General features: G+C 40.9%; 2 protein-coding genes across 3 annotated transcripts; both read right to left on the bottom strand.

The window, feature by feature from the left end:
* Positions 1 to 1,518: 1,518 nt before the first annotated feature.
* Positions 1,519 to 9,359, bottom strand: fbxw2 (F-box and WD repeat domain containing 2). 2 transcript variants are annotated; one of them, XM_010889651.5, is made up of 9 exons: positions 9,276 to 9,359; positions 8,786 to 8,883; positions 8,075 to 8,361; positions 5,712 to 5,934; positions 4,420 to 4,614; positions 3,476 to 3,609; positions 3,064 to 3,150; positions 2,661 to 2,830; positions 1,519 to 2,058 (listed from the first exon to the last, which is right to left on the bottom strand). In XM_010889651.5, exons 3-9 carry the CDS (start codon positions 8,339 to 8,341, stop codon positions 1,716 to 1,718), a joined length of 1,419 nt encoding a protein of 472 aa, XP_010887953.1. In that variant the 5' UTR covers positions 8,342 to 8,361; positions 8,786 to 8,883; positions 9,276 to 9,359; the 3' UTR covers positions 1,519 to 1,715. The 2 variants fall into 2 exon arrangements, with proteins under 2 accessions (XP_010887953.1, XP_010887954.1); XM_010889652.4 differs by having other exon boundaries at positions 8,971 to 9,349.
* A 5,085-nt stretch (positions 9,360 to 14,444) lies between these two features.
* On the bottom strand, positions 14,445 to 22,933 carry LOC105021760 (zinc finger protein 708-like). The gene is made up of 4 exons (XM_010889655.3): positions 22,712 to 22,933; positions 19,195 to 19,525; positions 18,538 to 18,633; positions 14,445 to 16,697 (listed from the first exon to the last, which is right to left on the bottom strand). Exons 1-4 carry the CDS (start codon positions 22,898 to 22,900, stop codon positions 15,013 to 15,015), a joined length of 2,301 nt encoding a protein of 766 aa, XP_010887957.2. The 5' UTR covers positions 22,901 to 22,933; the 3' UTR covers positions 14,445 to 15,012.
* Between the last annotated feature and the right edge of the window lie 745 nt (positions 22,934 to 23,678).

The raw sequence follows: 23,678 nt of genomic DNA, 5'->3' as shown, positions 1-23,678 counted from the left end.
TGTCTACCAGACCGTTTCACCATACCATGTGCTTGGTAAGGCATCAACAGAACGGCAAGACAGCTACCTGTCAGTAAAGAAGCTCAAAGTGAGAATCCTTGGGAGAACAAACATTGCTTGAAAATGTTACTAACTTTCAAATGACACGCTTTTTTCTGTCTGTGCCTCCTCAACGCTAAGCCTAACTTTGCAAAGTGCATTGGAGGAGACACCAGTGCCCTCACCCCAGAACTCTGTGGGACAGCAACAAATCTAACAGGATGAAAACAGCCATGATGTAAAATGTATCCCATCTGCCAAGTCACAAGCCCTAGTCCGGTCACAGCATGGAAACTGGAACGACTGAGTTCTATGGAAACAGAATGTTTGGGCTAACTTTACTTCAGAGGGGCCAGTGTGCTCTTCAGGGAAAACCACGTATCTAAAGTGTTGAAATAAACATACCACAAAATATACCCCCCCGCCCCCCAAAAATAAAATAAATAAATGGATAGATGTAGATGAGTTTCTCAGGGCGTGCCATGTGAGGTAAACCACTGAACCTGTCACCGTAAGACAGAGTGGGGGGAGAAAGTGTGTACATTGTTAATAACTATGGACTCAAATCAGTACAACTGACTTGCAAAATGTTGACCCCTGCCTACGAGAGAACATCTAAGCAAAATCTCAGAAATCATATTTAATAATTTTCCAGATTTTAAGGAATTAAATTGTCCTCTCTCAATCACTACATTGAGACTATATCCAACTGCAAAGCCGTGACAAACAATAAACAACTTAGTCTATACTTCAATGCCGCAGTACAGCAGAAATACTCAGGTGAGTCATATAGGGTACATAGTGGTATGATTAGAAATACATTGTATGTGTCCTGTTATAGTATGTTGAAATAGTTGTTTCTGCTTCTGAACAACAGTCATTATCTTATTGCAATGTGCCTGGGTAATAATGGAATTCTAGTTTGGTTTTTGTCACAGCTAGATGAATACTCAAATGAAAAAGGCACATTACAAAATTTCTCAAGTTGACTTTTAAAACAAGCACCCCAAAGAAAAGCATTATCAAACAACAGAGTTACACTGAATATCCAACAAAGCTTCACATGGTACAAAGCCAATGTACCTAACCACTTTGACATCGACCTTTCATGGGGATGTGTGGTGACCTAGGACACACTGTGCCTAAAGGTCATAGGAGATGTACGTCCTTGTAAAGTAGTATTGTGTTTTTAAATCTTTTTTAAAGACTACCTCTTAGCTGCTTGAAGGACCCTGTCACAGCACATTCTGCCTGAAGTTTAAAAGTCCCAATACACGGTAGCACAGGGGACATCAGCTGAAAAGTCCGATGTTTTGTAATGTCAGTCAATAGCAGTTGTAAACGTCTTTTGTCGTTGACCAAACAGCTTTCAGAGTTCCACATTTCCTTCAATGGGAGAGGACCCCCCCCCGGCAGGGTCAGACCTAAAACCAACCCTCCTAGGCCCCTAAAGTGGCCTTTCACCCCCCCCCCCCCCCCCCCCCCTGTTCATAGCAGCGTTTTGGTGCCTCTTACCATGGTCGGTGAAGCAATCGGATACTCTCTCTGAAAGTTGCATGACGTTTGTATGTATGAGAGCATGTTTGATGAAAGGAAATAGTAGGAAAGACATTAACACTTTGGTCCATGCAATAACCCACCCCGGCTGTGGGATTTGAACATTACATCGCCAGGTTCTACACGGCAATTGAAAACCTAGCAGTGGTAGGTTTCATCAGCGCCGTTTTTTTCAGTCCGTTCTCTTTCCACAGAACCAGGTGAATGCTGTGGTCCGGCATGCTCGTGGCAAACACCAGGCCAGAGTCATTTCGCCCATCCAATCCGTTCAGCCAGGAAGTGACACCTGGCAGGAAGCTGGAGCCTCGTTTGGACTTCCTATAGGCAGGCAATGGCCAGCGGCCGGTAATCCTTTCTGTCCTCAGGTCCATGACATACAGGAAGTCTGTGTCGAAGAGGAGCGAGAACACCTCGCCGAAGCTGAGCAGGGAGAGGTTGGCTGGGTCCTGCGTTTTAATGACCCTGAAAAGAAGGAGATTCAGTAATTCATTTTCAGCAGGTGCAAAAGGACTCCATTACAATCAGTTTATGAAATATTTTTGTCTGCAGGTCATTGGTGTAGGCACTCCAAACCTGCTGTTGACAATTCAAAAGGTTTTGTTCACAGCAAGTCATGAAGTGGTTTACAACAAGCTGGCAGTGTTAACAAGGATGAAGCCTGGCTGACGCAAAGACCCTTGAAAAGGGTGTTTTGCTGTGGCCGGGAGGTGTTGATAATGAAGGCAATGCTTAACCCTGGTTGAACATCCCCCCCCCGTTTCAAATTGAGCTAGTCAGATCTATGCTTTAATTAAGCACCGCCCAACAAAACAAAACCATCTTGTTTACTTCATAAACCTTCAACGTTAGCAAGATAATGAAGAAGCCTGCGGCTCTCCGAGCGAAAATGCCTCGTACAACAGCAACCAATGAAAACAATCACAAATTTTCTGGGTTAATAACGGCGAGGTCCCAATAAGATCCTGTCCGGACCAGTGAGTCCAAGGGCTGTGAAGACCATGGGTCGGTCGGGACATTAAAGCCCTGATCCCATCTGCAAACCAGAGGCCCTGGGCAGCTGTTACCTGAGGATATCGAAGCTGGCAAAGTCCCACTGGTAGACCCCCAGGTCTGAGCTACAGACAATGTAGCGGCCGTCAAACTGCAGGCGAGGCTGAAGACACACACTGCGATCCTCTGACACGGACAGGGTCTTCAAGCACTTGCAGTTGATCTCCCTGCCTATGGGCCAAACCTGTGAGATGAAGGGATGTGTGATTACACACACACACACACACACACACGTATGTACTGATGCTGCCCGACACGCCAGCCGGCTGGAAAGGGGAGCATGCGTGCAAAGACGTCGTCACAAGACGGGGGTCAAACAGAGTGTGGGGGGGACACCGTGTGGGCGGATTAAGTACTACTAGAAAACAAAACTGGAGGGAAATGGGGATCCAAGTGTGAACAGAAGAAGCACATCACCTTAATTTCATATTTGTCAGCGCTCAACAGGATGTAGTCGCCTGGGCAGTGCACCATGGATTCTACCTCACTCTTCTGGAGAATCACCTAGACGGGGGGAAGGGTTGGACAGTCTTAAGATGTACGACACGTTTGGATCCTTCATCCTGTAGTCCGTTGAACACGGGCCACCTAAAGTTGGATTAGTGTGTTCATTCGCATGGTACCACCAGTGGGAACATTTAGCAATGCCAGTGTGCGATCTGTCAGCTGTTTGCTAGCAATCTAAAATGGTTGCAGACATCGAGCGTAATGCAACGTGCCGTTTCGTCAGCATTCTGCCCCGGGACTTCAACGGAGTCCCGTAAACAGGCATATTGCATTATCTAGGCCGGGGCAGTGCTCCGGAACCTGACCCAGAATAACAGGTTACCTTGGTGACCCATTCGGTGTGTCCCGTTAAGGTGTTGAGGCAGACACCTGCGGTCAGGGCCCACACCTTCACAGAGAAGTCCGCCGAGCCGCTCACCAGCGTGTCCAGGTCGTCGTTGTAGTCCACGCTGAACACTTATGAAAGCCAACGACAGAAACGGGTGTTAGCGCACCGACTTGAAGAGTCACGGAATATGCATTTGGCATGACGGTTTTGACACTGAACTTACACCCCCACTCTCAAAATGGGCTGTAACCTCACAGAACTTTGAGTTCTTGTTAGTTAAAAGGCAAAATGCATATAGCCACCGCTACAACCATACGAATAGCAAAGTAAAGGCCCATCTGGTTATTTCCACTCCCAAATACATAGTATCTACTGACCCCAACGCCCGGCATACTGGTTTCTCAGTGGGAGGTGGAAATAACCAGAGGACGCTGCAGATGAACACATCTGGCGGACCATCCGGCCCCATGTTCCGTCAGTGTTTCCTGTTGCATAGAGGCTGTGCGAATGACGCGGCGGTTGCACACACTCAGACGTGGCCAAGTGTCCATTTTAGAACAGACCATATCGTTTAAAATGGAATCTGTCCCAGTTATCTCAAAACAACCTGTTGGAAGAGTCACTGAAGTGCATAAACTGGGGTCTATTTATTCTGCCAAAACCAGATGTTTTTGTTACAATATTTTTATAAGGAAGCCCAGAGAATGACGGGGGAGGGGGCCTATATGAAATAGACCAAGATAAAATATGTCTGACAAAACCGCATTACAAACTAAAATGGACAAGCTTAACCATGACAGAAGAGATCACTTCCTCACACTTCACAGTGACACAACGCTGACATTCGCCAGCAGTTTAATGCTAGGATGCACGCAACTGGCCAACGACTTCATGTCAGAAAACAGCTAAAGCTGGAGATGATCTGGCGGTACGCTCACCTGCACCTGTGTGCCCACGAAACTGCTGAATCTTGGCGCCCGTGCTCCACTCCCAGCAGGCGACGGTGTTGTCAAAGGACCCGGTCACCAGCTTCTGCTCGTCAAACTTCACCGTGGCACAGGTGTGCGTCTGGATGCCATATACGCACTGCCCTGTGCGGACATCCCACAGTTTGGCGGAAAGGTCGTCAGAGCCTACGAAATAATTTCAGAAAAAGGAATTCCACACAATTACATGAATGAGTAAGCGACAACAACAAATTCACTGATTTTGTGAATGCCATTTTAGGTCCCTGCATCCAGTGAATTCATTTAGGAAACCAATGCTGACTAGCGCTACCTCAATGTCTGGAAATCTACAGGAACTGCTAGCCTGTCCACTGTGCTCAGAAACATCCAGTCATTGTGCCATTTAGTTACACAAACAGTAAGGCACTAACCTTCAAACCAAACGCAGTCATTGACATTTTAGGTTTTGACTATGGGGGATGAACGGAATTACCAGAATCCAGAAATTTCCATTTAACTTTCTATTTGACAATGGTCTAAATTTGTTGTCTGGCAGACGTCATTCATGCCTTAATATTATTTTGAGGGAAGAGTCTTCTTGCTTTCTGACCTCCCATATAAGGCCAAGTGTGTTTGGTCTCAGTCGATTCATGCACTTTAGTCCCTCGACATTGCCCCGGGGTTCTGACAGCTTGTCAGATGAATTGTGTGGGACGACTTGTCCTCTAGATTGCCAGTGGAATTTTTTCCATTTGTAGATGACCTTTGATAGGGCTTCTGATCTTAGCACAACGTATTACCACACACCCATATGCTTTAGATCAAATCTGACCAAATGTTGTCATTTTTAATGGAAAGCTGGACACCGACAAATTACTTATTTTTGTAATATAATTATTTTGTAGCCTGTGTGTGTGAGTGACATTATCTGAAAAGTAAAGACAGGGTTTTTAGAACCCCGGTTCTTTGTATCCATGGAACCCGTTCCTCGTTTCCCCTACCTTCCAATGCATGAGGTTTTTTTGCAGACTTAAATATTAGGGGCATTAGTTGCTGAATATTACTGACTTTTATGTCATTGTGAAAACCTTCCGGCAAAACATTCTGACACAGATCGATTCCACAGCTTACACTGAAAACATTCACCATAACTCACCGCGCTGCTTTTCAAACGGAAATATTCTTATCAAGTATTTATTCTTTTTCTATTAATCACAATTAGCTACAGAATGAAATGTGATTTTTTTACAGTGTGCCAGTCATAGACCACACACACAACCCACCAGTGCAAAGAAGGCCGTCCTTGTAGTAGAGGGCATAGACTCGGGCGCTGTGCCCGATGAGCGACGACGTCTCAAATGCCTCCTGGTTTTTCAGTTGCATCATCCGCAGCTTGGCCTTGAGGTAGACCCCCTTCCAGTGGGACGCGTCTTGGATTGAGTCATCGATGCGCCAGCCGAGGTCCCGACAAACGCCCTGCCAGACCTCCGTGCACGCACTGATCACCTGCGTGAGGCAGGACCCAACAGGATGTCACAGTTCAACTGAAACCACCGTGGGTAAGTCACACCCCCCCACCTTGTAATATATAGCAACCCTAACTTAGCTCAGGTGTAACCCAAGAAATAATAACCACACAAGCTAATCATCCTCCATTGGTGTACATCTGTGATGGTTGGTAGTAAATTGCCTCAAGTGAGAAAGGTGTGCAACAGGGATGGAAATTAGCACCCGCCACCAGCCAAATGCGGGTGATTGTGTTGTGGCGGGTAAACTTGCTTCACCTACCGGCCACCGTGGCGGGTAAATTAAAATTGCATACTGTTGATACTTTAGAGGCGGCGCACATAAAAAAAAGTGGCGTTACATCGCAGGCGCTAAGAGGTCCGCTGAAAAAACATCTCAGGAGGAGCCAGTGGACAAAGAGGCGAAAGTCAAAAAAAGAACGATGGAGAAAAGCAGACAATGGGGAGTCCCGCAATTGGTTTGTTTACTACGAGACAAATCTGATAATGTACTGCTCTGTATGTCGTCAACACGCTTCAGAAGATGCCAAAACTAATAGTTTCAATGAGACTTGAGATTAAATAAACTGCTTAAGTATTGTAGATCTTGTAGTATTCATTTTCACATGCAGTTACACATTGTTGGTTAAAAACAAGAAAGTGGCTGGTAAAAACATTGAGTGGCTGGTAGATTTTGAAATCCACCAGCCACAGTGGCCGGTGGACAAAAAAATGTATTTCCATCCCTGGTGTGCAAATTCAAAGATTAGGAGAGGGGTTTAAAAGATTTATGTAAGTGGGTCAAGAGGACAGCCATTGCTTTAACCTTGTAAAGCAAAGAATTGCATGGCAAAACATTTTGGTCTGACAGAAATCTAACTTTTTGTCCAGAATGCTAAGCTTATGTTTGGCGCAAACCCAACAGGGCACGTAAGCAAAAGAAGACCCTCACTTGTGGCGGCAACATCAGGGCATGGGGATGGTCCTCACTGCCAAGGGAAAATGAACAGGCCCTAAAATTAACAACTGACACTTGCGGGTGGATGTTGGCATTGGTGCGTAGAATGTTTATTTCACCAGCCACGATGGCAGGTGGTCACACAGGGCTCTTTACAATGCAAGTACTTGAGTAGAACAGTGAAAGATTAGTTCCCAGTGTGAGAACTTTCACGTTAAAACCTTGTGAAGTGAGTACTTTTGTGGAATATACATAGTTTTTCTTTAAATCATGATTGCTGGTTTTCAGCGTTAGATAGACTTTAAATTCCAACTGCTAGCAAAAAACAAAATTACTACACTGGTCAGGTTCAAGCTAGAAGTGTCAGTAGAAATAAAATTGACAACATACTCAAAAGTGCGGTTGTCTACATTACCACAGTAACCTAACATCCTTAAAGGAGCAACTGAAAATGTAATGTGTGATAATTTGGTCTCAAGTCACAAGATGGTTTGGAAATTGAGCAACATACCACATTTACTTTATGTCATGTTACTTGAAATACATGCATTCTTTAGAAATCACTTGCCAGCACACCTTTGTTTTGTGTTATATGGTGTTACGAGGGGAGGGGGATGCTGGTAAAAAAAACTGACTCGCTGGTAGACTTATAAGCAAACTGCACCAGTGGTTTGTGAACAAAAGTCCTTAAGGAAAACCAGATGTCCTCTACAAGAAATATTAACCCAGGACAAAAGGTGTACCCCACAGATGCAATTACTGCAAAAGGTGTTTTCACCAAGCTTTCTCCCAAGTACAACCCCGTTTCTGATCACTTCTGCAACAGTGTTGTAAGACAATGCTGATGACTGGAGAAGATGGGCAACATTTTGGTTCTGATTAAGCACATAGAAAACATGTTTTAATAGGTAACCTATTTAAATATGCTTTACATTATCATTTAAATTCAGCTTCACAGTCCTGGGTCAGGTTCAACACTGTCTGCCCACCTTGTGAACCAGTGGCATGGAGTGACAACTGTAGCCTCTGCAATGAAAATGACCACTTAACAAGGCCAAATCTGAAAATATATTTTTGACCTAATATATAAAACTGAATGCCCAACTATAAAATGTTGTTCGACCAACAGCTTATCGAAAAAACAATGCACTTTACCAAAAACCACCATCATGGAGTGCCTGACCTTGTTCCACTGTTTGCACACAAGGCAGCAGGTGAGCAGGGTCTGCGGGTCTAGCCAGCGTAGTAAGTAGAAGGTGAGCTCCAGTGGCAAAAGGCGCAGGAAGTCCCGCTTAAGCAGCGCTTCGAGCCCGTTGGATAGGTGCCGGAGCTGGACAGCATTACTCAGCGAGATGAGTTGGTCTAAAGACTGGTTGCGCTGCTGGTCGCTCAGCGTGAGGAAAGAGGCGGAGACCGACTCCAGCCACCCCTCAAAGGCCGCCTTCTCCATGGGCACATGAGAAAGTCGACCTGCAGTTTCAGAATTGAGTAATTACGATAATTAGTTACGAAGTGTTAATGTCTATCTAACGTCACTTGTTAGCTGGAGATACTCAATTTATAAAACACTAGTAAGAGAGTGTTGCCAACAAATTGCTGCATCCAAATCGTTTACGTAAAGTACTGATACAAAACATACGGCACTATGAGTTCCATTAGAGGCCAGAAACCACCTAGTTACTGCATTGGTAGTATAAGGTAGTTCATCTTTGCGGCTCAATAAGTGTTGTGAGTGTTAGCTAGTTCGTAGATTGCCATTTCGGGTTAACAAATAGCAAACTACTGTAGCTTAGGGTACAAATAACTACCACTGAAACCCAAGTCAAACATGATAACTTTAAAGTGATACTTGTTATCGTGATGAAGCCACTATCCAAAAGCTAACAAAACTTACCATTTCCCGGAGAATCCGTATCGGTGAGAAGTATTATGCTAGCTATTATGCTAGCTAGCCAAGAGAGACAGCAAAACTGCTATTCCTGGCCTGTCGTTCTATAAAACAAAACATCTTAAAATAATAGTCTACTGGTTAGCTATGAATGAAGTAGTTAAAGGTATTAAGACGTCAGAATGATTCACTTAATCAGCCGACAGAACACAGAAAAACGTTAGCTGGCTGAAGTTATGTTGACTCATTAACTAGACAGTTAAAAGTTAGCGTTTCTGGCTAGTTGCATTTACGTACAGCAGCTACTACTGCTGCTGTAGGCAGCTGCATTTATTAGCTAGCTAGCTGAAACAAGGGAATGTTCTTCTTGCTGAAACATGTAGCTAGCTAAGTTAACTGTTCGCTTATGTAAAGCATTATAACGTTACGCACTAAATAACTTGCAAGCAGTTACTTTTATACCTAAACACAAATAAAAACGTTTAACATTAGCTACCAGATCCAAACTAGCTATATGCTTCATCCCTCTTGTTACAAACTATTATTAGCGTCATGTTGGCAACATTAGATTCGGAAGCAACAATAAGACTTCCGGTTTTCAGATTTTGCCTTCAAAATAAGTCTGAAATGAAACGTGATATTAACATTTCCTACAACACTCACTACGGCACATAACATAGTTTTTGAGCTATGAGGCAATATGTATTCCATATTCAGTCATTCGCATTGTCTGAATTTTGACGCTTGAAACGTTTGAATTCCCACTTTTATTGAAATAATGTAAATATGAACGAATATTAGTTGGTAGAGGTATGTTTTCTTAAACAATTAATACATTCCAATACTTGGCTGTTGAAGAAATACGTTGGCCTTTTTTATTTTCAAATGTTCGTGACCCTGAAGTGTTTTCTTATGTTGCTCAAAAGACCAACGCTTCTGTTCCTCACTCAAAACCTTCCTTTGCAACGTTTTTGGAAAGGAAAGAAAAGGGTGCAGTGGTCTCTTAATTTCTTCCAGAGCTGTGTGTGTGTGTGTGTACAGTACACTGGTGTGTGTGTGTGTACACACAAACCAGTGTACATATTTATACATATTTAAATGTATCTGGGGAGAGGGAAGTCTGGGCATCTCTGCTTAGACTGCTGCCCCCGCGACCCGGCCCCGGATGAAGCGGAAGATGAATGAATGAATGGATGAATGAATAAATGTATTTGTCTCCCACATTTCCTGTGCTAGGCGGCCTGTCCCTTATGAGTCAGTCTGTCTCTGAGTTATTAGGCAGTGTCAGTCTCTTTAATTACTAACTTTTAAGCAAGTAGTAAGATGTTCAGGTTAGGATGTTTTAATAGTAGGTATACATCCATGGTAAATGCAGAACATGCACTATAGACAATATATATTAATATATTTAATTGCTAACATTCAAGGGTTAATCTGTCTCTTCACTTAATGTATACAGTTGTGCTCATAAGAAAATATGACTGATCATGCAAAAAAACCTATTTTATTTATGAATAGCGATCATATAAAGCCATTTATTATCACATAGTTTTTGGCTCCTTTTTAAATCATAATAATAAAAGAAATCACCCTGATCAAACGTTTACATAGCCTTGAATGTTTGGCCATGTTACAGACACACACTGGTGACAATGGCAATTAAAGGTGAATTTTCCACACCTGTGGCTTTTTAAATTGCAATTAGTGTATTTGTGTAAATAGTCAATGAGTGTGTTAGCTCTCATGTGGATGCACTAAACAGGCTAGATACTGAGCCATGGAGAGCAGAAAAGAACTATCAAAAGACCTGTGTAACAAGGTAATGGAACTTCATAAAGATGGAAGTGGATATAAAAAGATATATAAGCCAGTCAGTACGGTTAAATCACAGATTAAGAAGTGGAACATTTGGGGATCTCTTGATACCAAGCCAAGGTCTGGTAGACCAAGAAAGATTTCAGCCATAACTCCCAGAAGAATTGTTTGGGTTACAAAGAAAAACCCACAGGTAAACTCAGGAGAAATACAGGCTGCTCTGGAAAAAGACGGTGTGGTTGTTTCAAGGAGCACAATATGACAAAACATGAACAAAAATGAGCTGCATGGTCGAGTTGCCAGAACGAAGACTTTACTGCGCTAATGCCACAAAAAAGCCCGGTTACAATATGCAACACCTTGACACGCCTCACAGCTTCTGGCACAGTGTAATTTGGAGTGATGAGACCAAAATAGAGCATTATGGTCATAACCATAAGCGCTGTTTGGAGAGGCCAATAGTGAACAGAATACCATCCCTACTATAAAGCATGGTGGTGACTCACTGATGTTTTGGGTGTGAGTTCTAAAGACATGGGAAATCTTGTGAAAATTGATGGCAAGGTGAATGCAGCATGTTGTCAGAAAATACTGGCAGACAATTTGCATTCTTCTGCACAAAAGCTGTGCATGGGATGCTCTTGGACTTTCCAGCACAACAATGACCCTAAGTACAAGGCCAAGTTGACCCTCCAGTGGTTACAGCAGAAAAAGGAGAAGGTTTCTGGAGTGGCCATCACAGTCTCCTGACCTTAATATCATCGAGCCACTCTGGGGAGATTTCAAACGTGTGGTTCATGCAAGACCAAAGACTTTGTGCGACCTGGAGGCATTTTGCCAAGACGAATGGGCAACTATATCACCTGCAAGAATTCGGGGCCTCATAGACAACTATTACAAAAGACTGCATGCTGTCATTGATGCTCAAGGGGGCAATACACAGTATTAAGAACTAAGGGTATACAGACTTTTGAACAGGGGTCAGTTAATTTTTGTCTTTGTTGCCATGTTTTGTTTGTCCCATAAGAAATAAAATAAGTTTTCCCTGCTCACTCATATTTTCTTTACAAATGGTACATTTATTAAAATTTTTCCAAGGGGATAAAACATTTTTGAACACTACTGTACGTTAGGCCCAGCGCTAGCTCTAGCCTTTTGGGGGCTCTAAGAAAAATGTGGGGCCCCTGGCAGTCAGATGCCCCCTAGTGGTCGGGGGCCGTTAATGCCTGGAGCCGGCCCTGATTAGGCCACCCAATTAACATTCACAGTCATTCCTAATGTTTTTCAAGGATATGCAAACTTTTGAGCACAACTGTCTGTGTGAGACTTTTGTGCTATGAAGCTGCTGCATCTTACTAGGTGAATTAACCTGGTCTGACCTTTCAGATCTCTGAGGTCTTTATTGTCATGTTCTTTTCATTTATCTAGACTATTACATCCTATGTTTGGATTATTACACTGAATACTTATTCTTGTCATAACATTTTATTTAAAAAAAAAATCTAAAAAAGACACAAAATTACATTGCACATTGTTAAACTACATACTCTCCTCCTTTATAATAAATGAATGGTGCAGCACAGGAGTACAACACAATATAACATACTATATGATTGTATCCATGTCTGGTCATAATCTCTTTATTTAACAACACTAACATTAACATGGGCGTTTCAGACATTAACACCAATACAGAAGATTAATCTAACTGGCATCTCCCTGGATATGAAATATCACTGTAGTCGTGTGGATAAACTCTACGCTTCCCATTACCAGTATAACCCCTGCAGTCCTTGTACAGCTCTCTGCAGTACAAACACATCTGGACTGAGTTTTCTTGTTGAGAAGAACACTGCAGTTTGGGCATTGGGACCGTATTCTTTTTCCTAGTGTGCACCTTACCATAGGATGGACACGATGGACTAGAAAAGGTATCAGCTGCTACACTGGCAGAAGGAACGGCCACAGTTGTAGGTGGACCAGTTAGATGGCCAGCTGAAGGAGGAGGAACAGCTGTAGGAGGAGCTGGTCCTATTTAATTGGTGGTGGGCTTGCTGAAACGGTACAGTATATTTAATAGCAAAACGTAGTTTTTTTCCAGTGCATTTACATTTTAAACTTGAGAGGATTTAGTTCTCAAAACCGCCGACATTGAGGAGTGGCCGATAATACGGAGACGTTAGCTAGCCAGCTAAATTCCTACTTTAATTATTTTCCCACATGTGGATACCTACCATCTTCTTTATATGCAGCTGGACACCTCCATTGTACAGGACTAGTTTGTAAGCTAATCATGTTAGTATATTTATCCATCAACGCCAGCTATACTACCGATAAAATGACTCCTTTCTTTCGAACAGCCCCATCGTTGGGGACGCAGCTACTCCTTACTCCAAAAGACGCTGATCAAACGATTTTTGTAACGGCTACTTGCAACGTTTTTCTGGGTCAATCTCATACCATTTTCACAATAAAAGCTACCTCAAAAATGTGTTATTGAAGAACATCCATACAGAATCAAACGGTAGAGCTTTCTCATTCTCTAGAAGTTCGCTGAACTGAAACCCTACTGTAGAATCACTTGGTTATCTACAGCAAGGATGTATCAATGTCCCGTTAGTGGTTCTGAAATATTGCAGATGTTGCATTGTAAAAACTGGAGTCGGTCAGAGAGACAAGAAAAACAGCATGGCGTTTGTGCATGTCAAACAAAATCCAGAGGAAATGATCAATTCATGTTGTAAAAAGCAATTGCATTACAATATAAAAAGTTGATTCTAACTTGTGCCTTGGAGCAAATCAGTTACGTCCCTTACCAATTTGTCAAACATTGAATTGGGGAGGGACGTATACATGTGTCCATCGGAAACTGAAGAAACGTTCTGCGAACCTTTTGGCGCTGGCCTAATTTGCACACTAAGGTTTGATCTGAAGGTCTATCAATCACATTTATTGTATAAGGCCCTTTTTACATCAGCAGTTGTCACAAAATGCTTCTACAGGTACCCAGCTTGAAAAATAGGGTGGTGGAATCTAACAAATGGATATGATTTCTTGGGTAATACTGCACAATGAAAAATGTACAAATCAGAACTTTTTAACTATTATAATTATCCAGCCAGATAAAGTAAAATTGCTGTGATCCAAAGTGAGAGCTACCTATACTGACCTTTCAACATACAGTGAGGAAAAATAGTGTCAACACAATTGAGTATATGATGAACGAAATGTAAAGACTTAACTATTTCCCATGAATTAAGGAGTTTAATGTTCTTTACACAATATTAAAAACAACAGACAGTTCTGTGAAATGCCATAAGCTCAAGACAAACATCTTTCTTTTGAGATTTATAATATGGTTTAGCTAGTCCGAAATACAAAATTAAGATCTGCCAATTTTACTACAATAGGCAATTTTTTAAGTCAGTGTGATCGAAATTTCTAATGTCAAGACTTATGATCGAAATCAACATGCTATTGTATGAAATACAGTAGGGCGCTTGATAAACTCTTGCCCTTTGTCCAAAACTTTTTCAAAAACCTTGGTCTATTGAGAATTGGCAAAAATGTTAATCCAACAATAGAAGAACACTCACACATCCAGGGAATTTTTGTACATGTTAGAATTGAAGGTCCCGGGGCCCCCCAAACCCAAAGGATACCACTGCAGACTGCTAATAATGCGCCCAAGTGGTGTATTCTAAACAAAACAGTCAGGTCTTCAGAAATAAGAGTTGAAACGCTGGAAGGATGCATCCCAACCTTTGACTTTTTGACTTATACAATGGGGGCACCTAAAAGTACTAAATTGTTAATCCTATAAGACTGACATTTGACATTTCAGATAAGCATCTGTACTAATATAAAGTTTTTTATTATCAAACACTGTGCATTTACAACCATTTTGACAATTCCCATTACCGACCAAAGTAAAACAAAGGTTTGTTTTAAGACCAAATAAGAACCACAGGTCTCACATTTAAATGGCGTCTCTTCTGTATGAACTACCATGTGTTTGTTGAGGCTGCTTCCACTGATAATGGTCACACTCAGAGTAACAATGCCGACGTTCATCTATGCTGTGAAAAACATCTCTAAGTTATTTAAAATCAGGTGCTTTGACAAAAGGCCATGACAGTCCTTATAATTAGTTGGTTTTCACAGATGCATTGTGGCTTTGTCACTCAAGTTGCAAAAAAAATGTATGAAAGAGGTTTGACAAGAATCACAGAATTTCAGTTGTATCTGTGCGGTCTGTTTTAATTTGTCTTCTGATTCTACCAGAAATCACTTTATTCAATGCGATGCATTCTATTTCCATAATGAGCATGCTTGTTAAGGCAAAAAAAAAACAAAAAAAAACTTCCTGTGTGACTAGTCTTTTTACAACAACAGCATAATGGCAAGCACTTCAGTCTCTACAGCCTTTGTCCTTTTCTACTTCTGTTAGTACGGTCAGAAGATTTACGAGTGGCTACCACATCATTACAGTTATGGTTTCTGTAGTGTCTTATGTCAGAAAAGCCCTTTCCACAGCTCTTGCAATAGTACGGCCTCACTCCAGTGTGGATTTGCATGTGGGCTTTGACATTGTTGGCTTGGCTGAAACCTCTTCCGCAAACATCACATTTGAATGGCTTCTCTCCCGTGTGGACCCGCTCGTGCCTTTTGAGATTCCCACTTACTGCGAAGGACTTGTCGCAATGACTGCATTTGAAGGGTTTTTCCCCAGTATGGGTCCGCTCATGTCCTTCCAGGGCCTGCTTAATAGCAAATGTCTTTCCACAGTATTTACAAGCGTAGGGCTTCAGTCCACTGTGAAGTCTCATGTGATAGTCAAAGGTATGTTTATAGGTGAATGTCTTTTCGCAAAGGGAACACATGTAATGCTTTTGTTCTGTGTGAATTCGTTTATGGTTTTTTAGAGTCAGCATGGAGGTGAAGCCATTCAAACAGACGTCACAACTGAATGGCTTTGTTGATGTTCCCTCCCTCCTGGTAGTTCTCTCTCTTTTTCTCTCTCTTCTCCTGCGTTCTCTCAGCTTCTGTCCTTCGACCGTGTGCAGTTTTCGATGGTGTCGCCTCATCTGAAAATTGTACATGAAAGTCTTCCCACATAGGTCACACATGTAAGGCTTGATTGCCCCGTGGTGGTGCATATGAGCTTTTAAGTCGGTGGACTGAAGGTAGCTTTTCCCGCACACTTCACACTTGTATGGTCTCTCGCCTGTGTGACGCACTTGATGCCTCACAAGGTTTGCTTTAAGACCAAAGGCAGCTCCACAGGTCTCGCATTTAAAGGGTTTCTCCCCTGTATGAACTACCATGTGGTACTTCAGGCTGCTTCCTCCCATGAAGCTCTTGCCACACTCAGAGCACGAATGTGGGCGCTCACCTGTATGTGTTCGCATATGCATACTCAGTCCGCTGCGCTGCCGGTAACTCTTCCCGCACACATCGCAGCCGTACGGCCTATCGCCGGTGTGGATTCCCTCGTGCTCGATAAGCAGTTGATTGGATGTGAAACCCTTGCCACAAGTGGGGCATTTGAACGGCCTTTCTGCTTCATGAACAAGATTGTGTTGTTTCAGGTCTTTCCTGGTAGGCAATATATTTCCACAGACTTTGCAGCAGAAACGAGTTTCCTTATGACCCAACCTTTGCTGTTCAAGCTCCTTGGACCTTCTGAACTTCTTTCCCCATTGACCACAGACCAATGGCCTCTCTCTCGTGTGAATTAGCCTGTGACCTATCAGCAAGCGGTTCCGGCTGAATGTCTTATCACAAACGTCACACTTGAAGGGTTTTGTGTGAGTTAACTTGTGCTGTACAAGTAGCTTGTTCTTGCTAAATGCCTTGTCACATACATCACATTTGAACCATTTGGATTCTTTGGATTGTGTCCCTTTGGTGGTATTGCTATTCTGAATTTCTCTGCCATCTTTCGCGTTGCCGGTACCCTCTGGCAGAGCAGCTACCATTTGCTTGACTGCCGATTTGGTTTCTCTTGGTGAGGGGTCTGTATTCAGTCCATTTGTGTCTGCCAGAGAGGAGTCACACTCCAATAAAGATGTCGTGGGGTCACAGCCAACCTTTGCAGGACCTACAGACAAAAAGGACATGAGTATGCACACAATTTATAACTATGTGAAGTGGTTTAACAGAGGATTTTATGGTTATTCAATGCCTGTTGGAAGTCTCTACACACCTTGCCCAGTCCAAGGACAAGCATACACAATATTATGCTGAGTAATACTTTAACTGTGTTTGCTCCTTCTAATAGTTTAAGAGAAAACACAGCTTCAGTTTTCTGAATACCAAACTCAACTGAGGTAGATTGCAGTAGGCTGTCAAAATGGGTAGCAGCTTCTCTAAATTGCTAGGAAACATTTTTGTTAAATTTATGGATTGAATTTGAAATGAGTGTATAAAACAAACTTAATTAGAAGTATCTGTATCCCAGACATAATGGCCCATGTAACAGAAAGGTAAACGATACATTTCCTGACGCATCTTGCTTTACTGCTGCTAGACACGATGCTGGTCTAATTTCATTACTAAAATGAAATGACCAATATACATATCTTTATACTTATATTTTTCAATATGCCTAAAAGGTGTGGGTCACTTGAAATGTTCTTGTTTTCCATGAAAACATACATGAAATTAGTTTGAATAGAAACAAATTGAAATGAGTGATTACCTCAAAACTAATTGCTGCAAATGGAGCATTATTTGACAAAAGCAAAGTCTGAATTATATTTAATTTAAACCTATATTAAAACATTATTTCTAACCTTGTTACTACTATATTTCCTATTAATTTTGATATTTTCTATTCAAACTATATTTCCTATAGCCTACTGTAGAAATTATATATGCCGATCAGCAGTAACATTATGACCACCTGCCTAATATTGTGTAGGTCCTCCTTTTGCTGCCAAAACAGCCCTGACCCGTCAAGGCATGGACTCCACTAGACCTCTGAAGGTGGGCTGTGGTATCTGGCACCAAGAAGTTTTGCAGCAGATCCTTTAAGTCCTGTAAGTTGCGAGGTGGGGCCTCCATGGATCGGACCTGTTTGTCCAGCACATCCCACAGATGATCGATTGGATTGAGATCTGGGGAATTTGGAGGCCAAGTCGACACCTTGAACTCGTTCTTGTGTTCCTCAAACCCCTTTTTGCTTTGTGGCATGGCGCATTATCCTGCTGAAAGAGGCCAATGCCATCAGGGAATACCGTTGCCATCAAAGGTAGGTGTCAAAGTAACATCCACATGAATGGCTGGACCCAAGGTTTCCCAGCAGAACATTGCCCAAAGCATCTTGCCTTCTTCCCATAGTGCATCCTGGTGCCATGTGTTCTCCAGGTAAGCGACGCACACGCACCCGGCCATCCACGTGATGGAAAAGAAAACATGATTCATCAGACCAGGCCACCTTCTTCCATTGTTCCGTGGTCCGGTACTGATGCTCACCTACAATGTTCCATTCTAGGCGCTTTCGGCAGTGGACAGGGGCAGCATGGACACCTGACTGGTCTGCGGCTATGCAGCCCCAAACGCATTAAACGGCGATGCACTGTTCTGACACGTTTCTGTCAATACCAACATTAGCTTTTCCAGCAATTTGAGCTACAGAAACTCATCTGTTGGATTGGATCATATTCGCTCCCCACGTGCATCAATGAGCCTTGGCCGCCCATGAACCTGTCGCCAGTATGCTGCTTTTCCTTCCTTGGACCATTTTTGATAGGTAGGCCTTGACCACTGCAGACCAGGAACACCCCACAAGGCCTGCAGTTTTGGAGATGCTCTGACCCAGTCGTATAGCCATCACAATTTGGTGGTCATAATGTTATGGCTGATCGGTGACTATATATATTAGTAAGACTCTGGTTTGGTAACCATTGGTCAAAATAACACCATCTTAAGGTTATTACCTGCCCAAACTGATGTTATGTCCATGGCAGTGTTTGACTGACTGACATTCCCCATCAAAGCTGAAGCTGCTGTAATTCCAGGCAACATTGGGAGATCTTAAAAAAAATAAGCATTACATTGAAACACATTCAACACTCACTTTTTTTGTGTTTGATACAGATGAGCAGGCCAAAGCCTATCTATCCTGCTTCCTAGTCTACAGTGCATTCAGAAAGTATTCAGACCATCGGGTTTTCCACATTTTGTGTTACGTTACAGCCTTATTCTAGAATGAATAATGTTTTAAACTTACACACAATACCCCATAATGAAAAAAAGAAAAGACAGACATTTACAAGTATTCAGACCTTTTGCTATGAGCTTAGATGCATTGTTTCCATTGATCATCCTTGAGATGTTTCTAAAAGTTTATTGGGGTCCACCTGTGCAAAATTAAATTGACTAGACATGATCTGTTGCCAAAAGTGCTTCAAGAACTGAGTGAAGGGGTCTGAATACTTGATTATTATGGGGTATTCTATGTAGATTAAGAAAAAATGTAAACCATTTTGGAATAAGGCTGAAATGTGGAAAATATGAAGGGATCGGAATCCCTTCCGAAAGCACTGTAGACTAGGCAGTAATCGAAAGCAGGTAGCTAGGTGAAGAACACTCACCTACTGGTGGTATTGCAAAGATCATTCCATTAAGCAGAATGTGTGTTGGTCTTTTTGGTTCAACTTGTGCCTGTGCTTGCATTTTAGCCAGAGACACACTATATTGTTTGCTCTTCTCTGTCATGGCCTTCATGTCTTTATCCATCTGCTCCACCTTTGCCTTCATATCTTCATCCATCTGCTCCACCTTTGCCTTCATATCTTTATCCATCTGCTCTAGCTGGGCCTTCAGTTTCTCATTCTCATGTTGTAAATTCGAAGAAGCCACAAGGAATAATTGGCAGATTTTACGAACAGCCTCTTCAGTCACCAGATTCATAATTGCACAAAGCTGTGTTGAAAAATGTAGGGAAATGTTAGTTTGCTACAAAACAGCAAAGAGGATGAAAAACAATGTCAGCTGCCTAACCATCTTAGCTGAGGGCAAAGGATAGCTAGATCAGCAAATTGGTGGAAGCTAACAAACATAGCCCCTGTTAATTGTAGCATTATGGACATTGCATTTGCATGCAAGATTACATCTCTCATGTCTAAGTACTAGAGCTCTGTCAAAGCCTGGGCATGTATATTGTTAACGGCAGAATGAAGGGTGACTCTCTGGGTACTTGTAGGTTGATCTACTGCTCTGCACTAGGAAATTGTGTGGTGGACTGTGACATAACAGATATGGAACATGAGAAAATCAGTGCCTTTATGGTCAAGCCACATCTGCCTTTGTCAGACCACTGCCAAATTGAAATGGATCTAAAAACATCAGATAACCAAAGCTTAAATGTAAAAGCCTAAACTCTACCACACGCAAATGGACAAGAACAAGTCATGAAGAATATATGACAGCATTAGATAGCATTGATATTGAAAACACCATTTACTGTTTCTTTTTACTAAATTTAAAGAAGAGATGGTGTTAATCTGGCCACTAATGTAGTGCATGACATATTCATTGAACTGGCTAGAAAACCCAATCTAAAAATAATGAAGAGATCACAAAAATAAAAAAACAACCAAAGGAGAAACGGTTTCACATTGAATGTTCAAATGTTAGAAGACTTTCATCAAACCAAAAACACAGAGAACGTGTTAACCAGGAAAATAATCAAATTAACCAGCAAGATCTAAGCAAATATAAAAGCATTATTAAAGGAGATAAAAATCACTTTACGTGACATAATAGCTAAACAAAATAGAGATGTCAATCAATCTAAATTATTTTGGGGAACTATGGAGGAAATTAGATAAACACAAGACCTCTCTATAAACGACGGTAACACTTGGAAAGTACATTTTGAAAACCTCTATAAATTCACAGAAAAATTACTTATCCCAACCAGAAAATTGGCCATCAAACAATTAAAAGTTAGAATTTACAATTAAAGAAAAACAGTACAAACAGGACAATGGCATTACATTATCCAAATTAAATAATAAACTGAAAGGCCTCAAAAGCAGTAAAGCCTGTGGATCAGATAGTTTTAGTGCAGAAATACTGAAATTCAGAAGCCCTAAATTTATGGAAGACATTCTCAGGCTGATCAACTTGGTGATGAGGGTAGGCTACTTTCCTGAGATCTGGAACCAAGGCTTTATTACACCTATGCTAAAAATGGTGACAGGATTGACCCAAATAACTATAGAGGCATATCTGTTAGTAGTAACTGGGGAAAGGTTTTTTGTGGCATAATTAATGACAGAATCCAGGCTTTCTTAAAAGAACAAAAAGTCTTAAGTTAAAGCCAAATTGGATTCCTCCCCAAAACCCGAACAACAGACCATATACATATATACGCTTCACACCTTGATCAAAAAACATGTCCACAAAACATAAAAAAGGGAAAATATTTGCCTGTTTCATTGACTTAAAAAAAAGCCTTTGACTCAATATGGCATGAAGGTATATTCTTAAAACTCCTCCAAAGTGGTGTAAGAGTCAAGGTTTATGATACAATAAAAGGAATGAAGAAAAATGTTGTGTAAAAGTCGAAAACAAAATAACAGATTTCTTTAGTCAGGACAAGGTTTCAATCTCAGTCCAACCTTGTTCAATATTTATATAAATGAACTGGCTACTAAATTGGAACAATCTCTGGTACTATAACTTCAAGCCAAATTCTAAATAGAGATATCAAGTTTGCACAACACCTTGTATGCATCAATAATGTACAGACTCGGTGGCCATAGCCTATAGAGACATGACAACATAAAACAAATGGGTGGGCAGAGAAGAGAGATTAAGTAAACACTGTGATTCAAGAGAAGTTGAAAATGAACACAGCTTCATACTCCAAATATGAATTAAAGATATGTATTGAAATGTAAAAGTTATTGGTAGTTTAATGGCACCATCGGCTGAGAAAATGTGCATTCTCTTGGGTGAAAATATAGAAACCATAGACCTGGCAGCTAAATATGTCCTGGCCTGTCATTACAAAAGTGAAACAATAGCACCCAATGTAAATGTTTGATCATTGTTATTTGTTTATTTATGTGCATCTTCTGTAAAAAAAAATAAAAAAAAAAAAATAAAAAAAAATTAAAAAAAAAAAAAAAAAAAAAAAAAAAAAAAAAAAAAAAAAAATATTATATATATATATATATATATATATATATATATATATATATATATATATATATATATATATATATATATATATATATATATATATATATATATAGATAGTGCTTTTATATTTTTATAGTATTTATGTACCGAACCCCACTTCCCTTCCATCCGTAGTCCATGCACACTTGTCACTTTTACATTGCACTACGGTTGTATAGTTATTATTATTGATGTGTGCTTTCGTATAATGTTATTACTGATTGTGTTCTTGTTTATATATATAATTACGGTTATTTTTTAACTGCACTGTCGGGAGGAGGAAAAACAAACATTTCATAGCCGGTTTGCAAATGACATAAACCTGTTTTACTTTTTTTTAACTAAACATCGCTTTGGCAACTATCAATTAATGACTTATTGAAAATAGTCTGAAATCGATTGAGGTCAACAATTACATTCACCGTGGTATAAGGCCGCACATGCCCAACTATTGTAGAAATGTATCAACATCAATAACCAGAGAGCATACAAACGTAATAAGACCAAATGTGGTTGACCTTTATAAAATTTGTCAACGGCTGTGAAGACACATGACTGTAGATATCATCTCCACTTTTTACAGCAGCTATTGAGTTTAAATTAACTTGAGTGGTGATGAACTTGCGTGGAACAGGAAAGCAAGCGAATTTTGACACTATGTAAGATTTCGTAGTGTTAGCTAACAAACCACAAAAACGTCGAGATAAAATGCGCTAGTTAACATGGCGACCGATCTAATAGAAAACAGACCAAACATTCTTAAAAATCAATATAAAAGCTACCAATAGCACTAAACGTACGCATTAGTCAGCAAGCACCAAATCATTAACAATGAATAGCACCTGCTAGGATAGCACAATTCGGACTGCCGAGCAGTGTATTGTACCAGTAACATAACATTCCCTGTATGTTTCTCACCTCTCTCTCCGGAGAGCTAACGACATTAGCCTGTGACGACTTTGGCACCATGAGCAAGACATGGCTAATTTCCGTCATTGCCGTCTCTACGACAACAGACATAATAGATGTCGTTTCTGACTGGAACATATTGTAAACTGTAGCCATGTTATTCTCCGCCTCAGTCGCATAAATATGAACAACTTGCATCTGCCGGCTAACACATTTTGGGATTAGCACCAATAGCTGACGTCACCTACGAGTAAGGTCACCTGATCATGCGACTAATTTTCAAAATAAGAGCATTGTTTTGATTTTTATATTATGAAATCTGTTTTCCACCTCACAACTTTCATAATCGCGTAAAAATCTATAGGAAAAGTTGAATGTTATGGCTTAATATGAAAGCAATGGCTTAATATGAAAATAATACAAGGGTGTCAATTCAGTCTGCTGTCAATTCAACAGACTGCATTTAAAAACCATGTATATATCAAATTATTTATATAAATACAAAAACACCTTTAAAATAAACTAACCCAGTAGCACTAAATAGCTGATGGACAACATATGAATGCTTAGCTTGTTTTTTTGAAGAATTAAAGGTTTAATTATTTACAAAATAGAAAATAATTTACATTATAAATAATTCAGCAAAGTATCATTGTTTCCATGATAACACCAAGAGAACAAACCCGCCAAACATTTTGGCAAAACATGCATATCATTCTCACAATACAAATGTAGGTACAATGACTGAGTTACAAGGTTTCCCCAAGTTGAAATCTTATTATGAACAGTAATTATTAGTTTCTCTTGAGAAGAAGACATTATATTGAAGATAATTTTTATCTGATGTCTGAAAGCAGGATTGTACCTCACTGAATGATGGAGACAATATCACGTGTTTGATCTACACAACAGAAGCATAATGGAAAGCACTTCCGTCTCTACATTCTTTGTGCTTTTCTGCTTCTGAAAGTGCGGT

Source organism: Esox lucius, chromosome 14 (genome assembly GCF_011004845.1).
Source record: "Esox lucius isolate fEsoLuc1 chromosome 14, fEsoLuc1.pri, whole genome shotgun sequence".
In the NCBI taxonomy this organism is placed as follows: Eukaryota; Metazoa; Chordata; class Actinopteri; order Esociformes; family Esocidae; genus Esox; species Esox lucius.
This window is presented reverse-complemented; position numbering and strand designations above follow the sequence as displayed.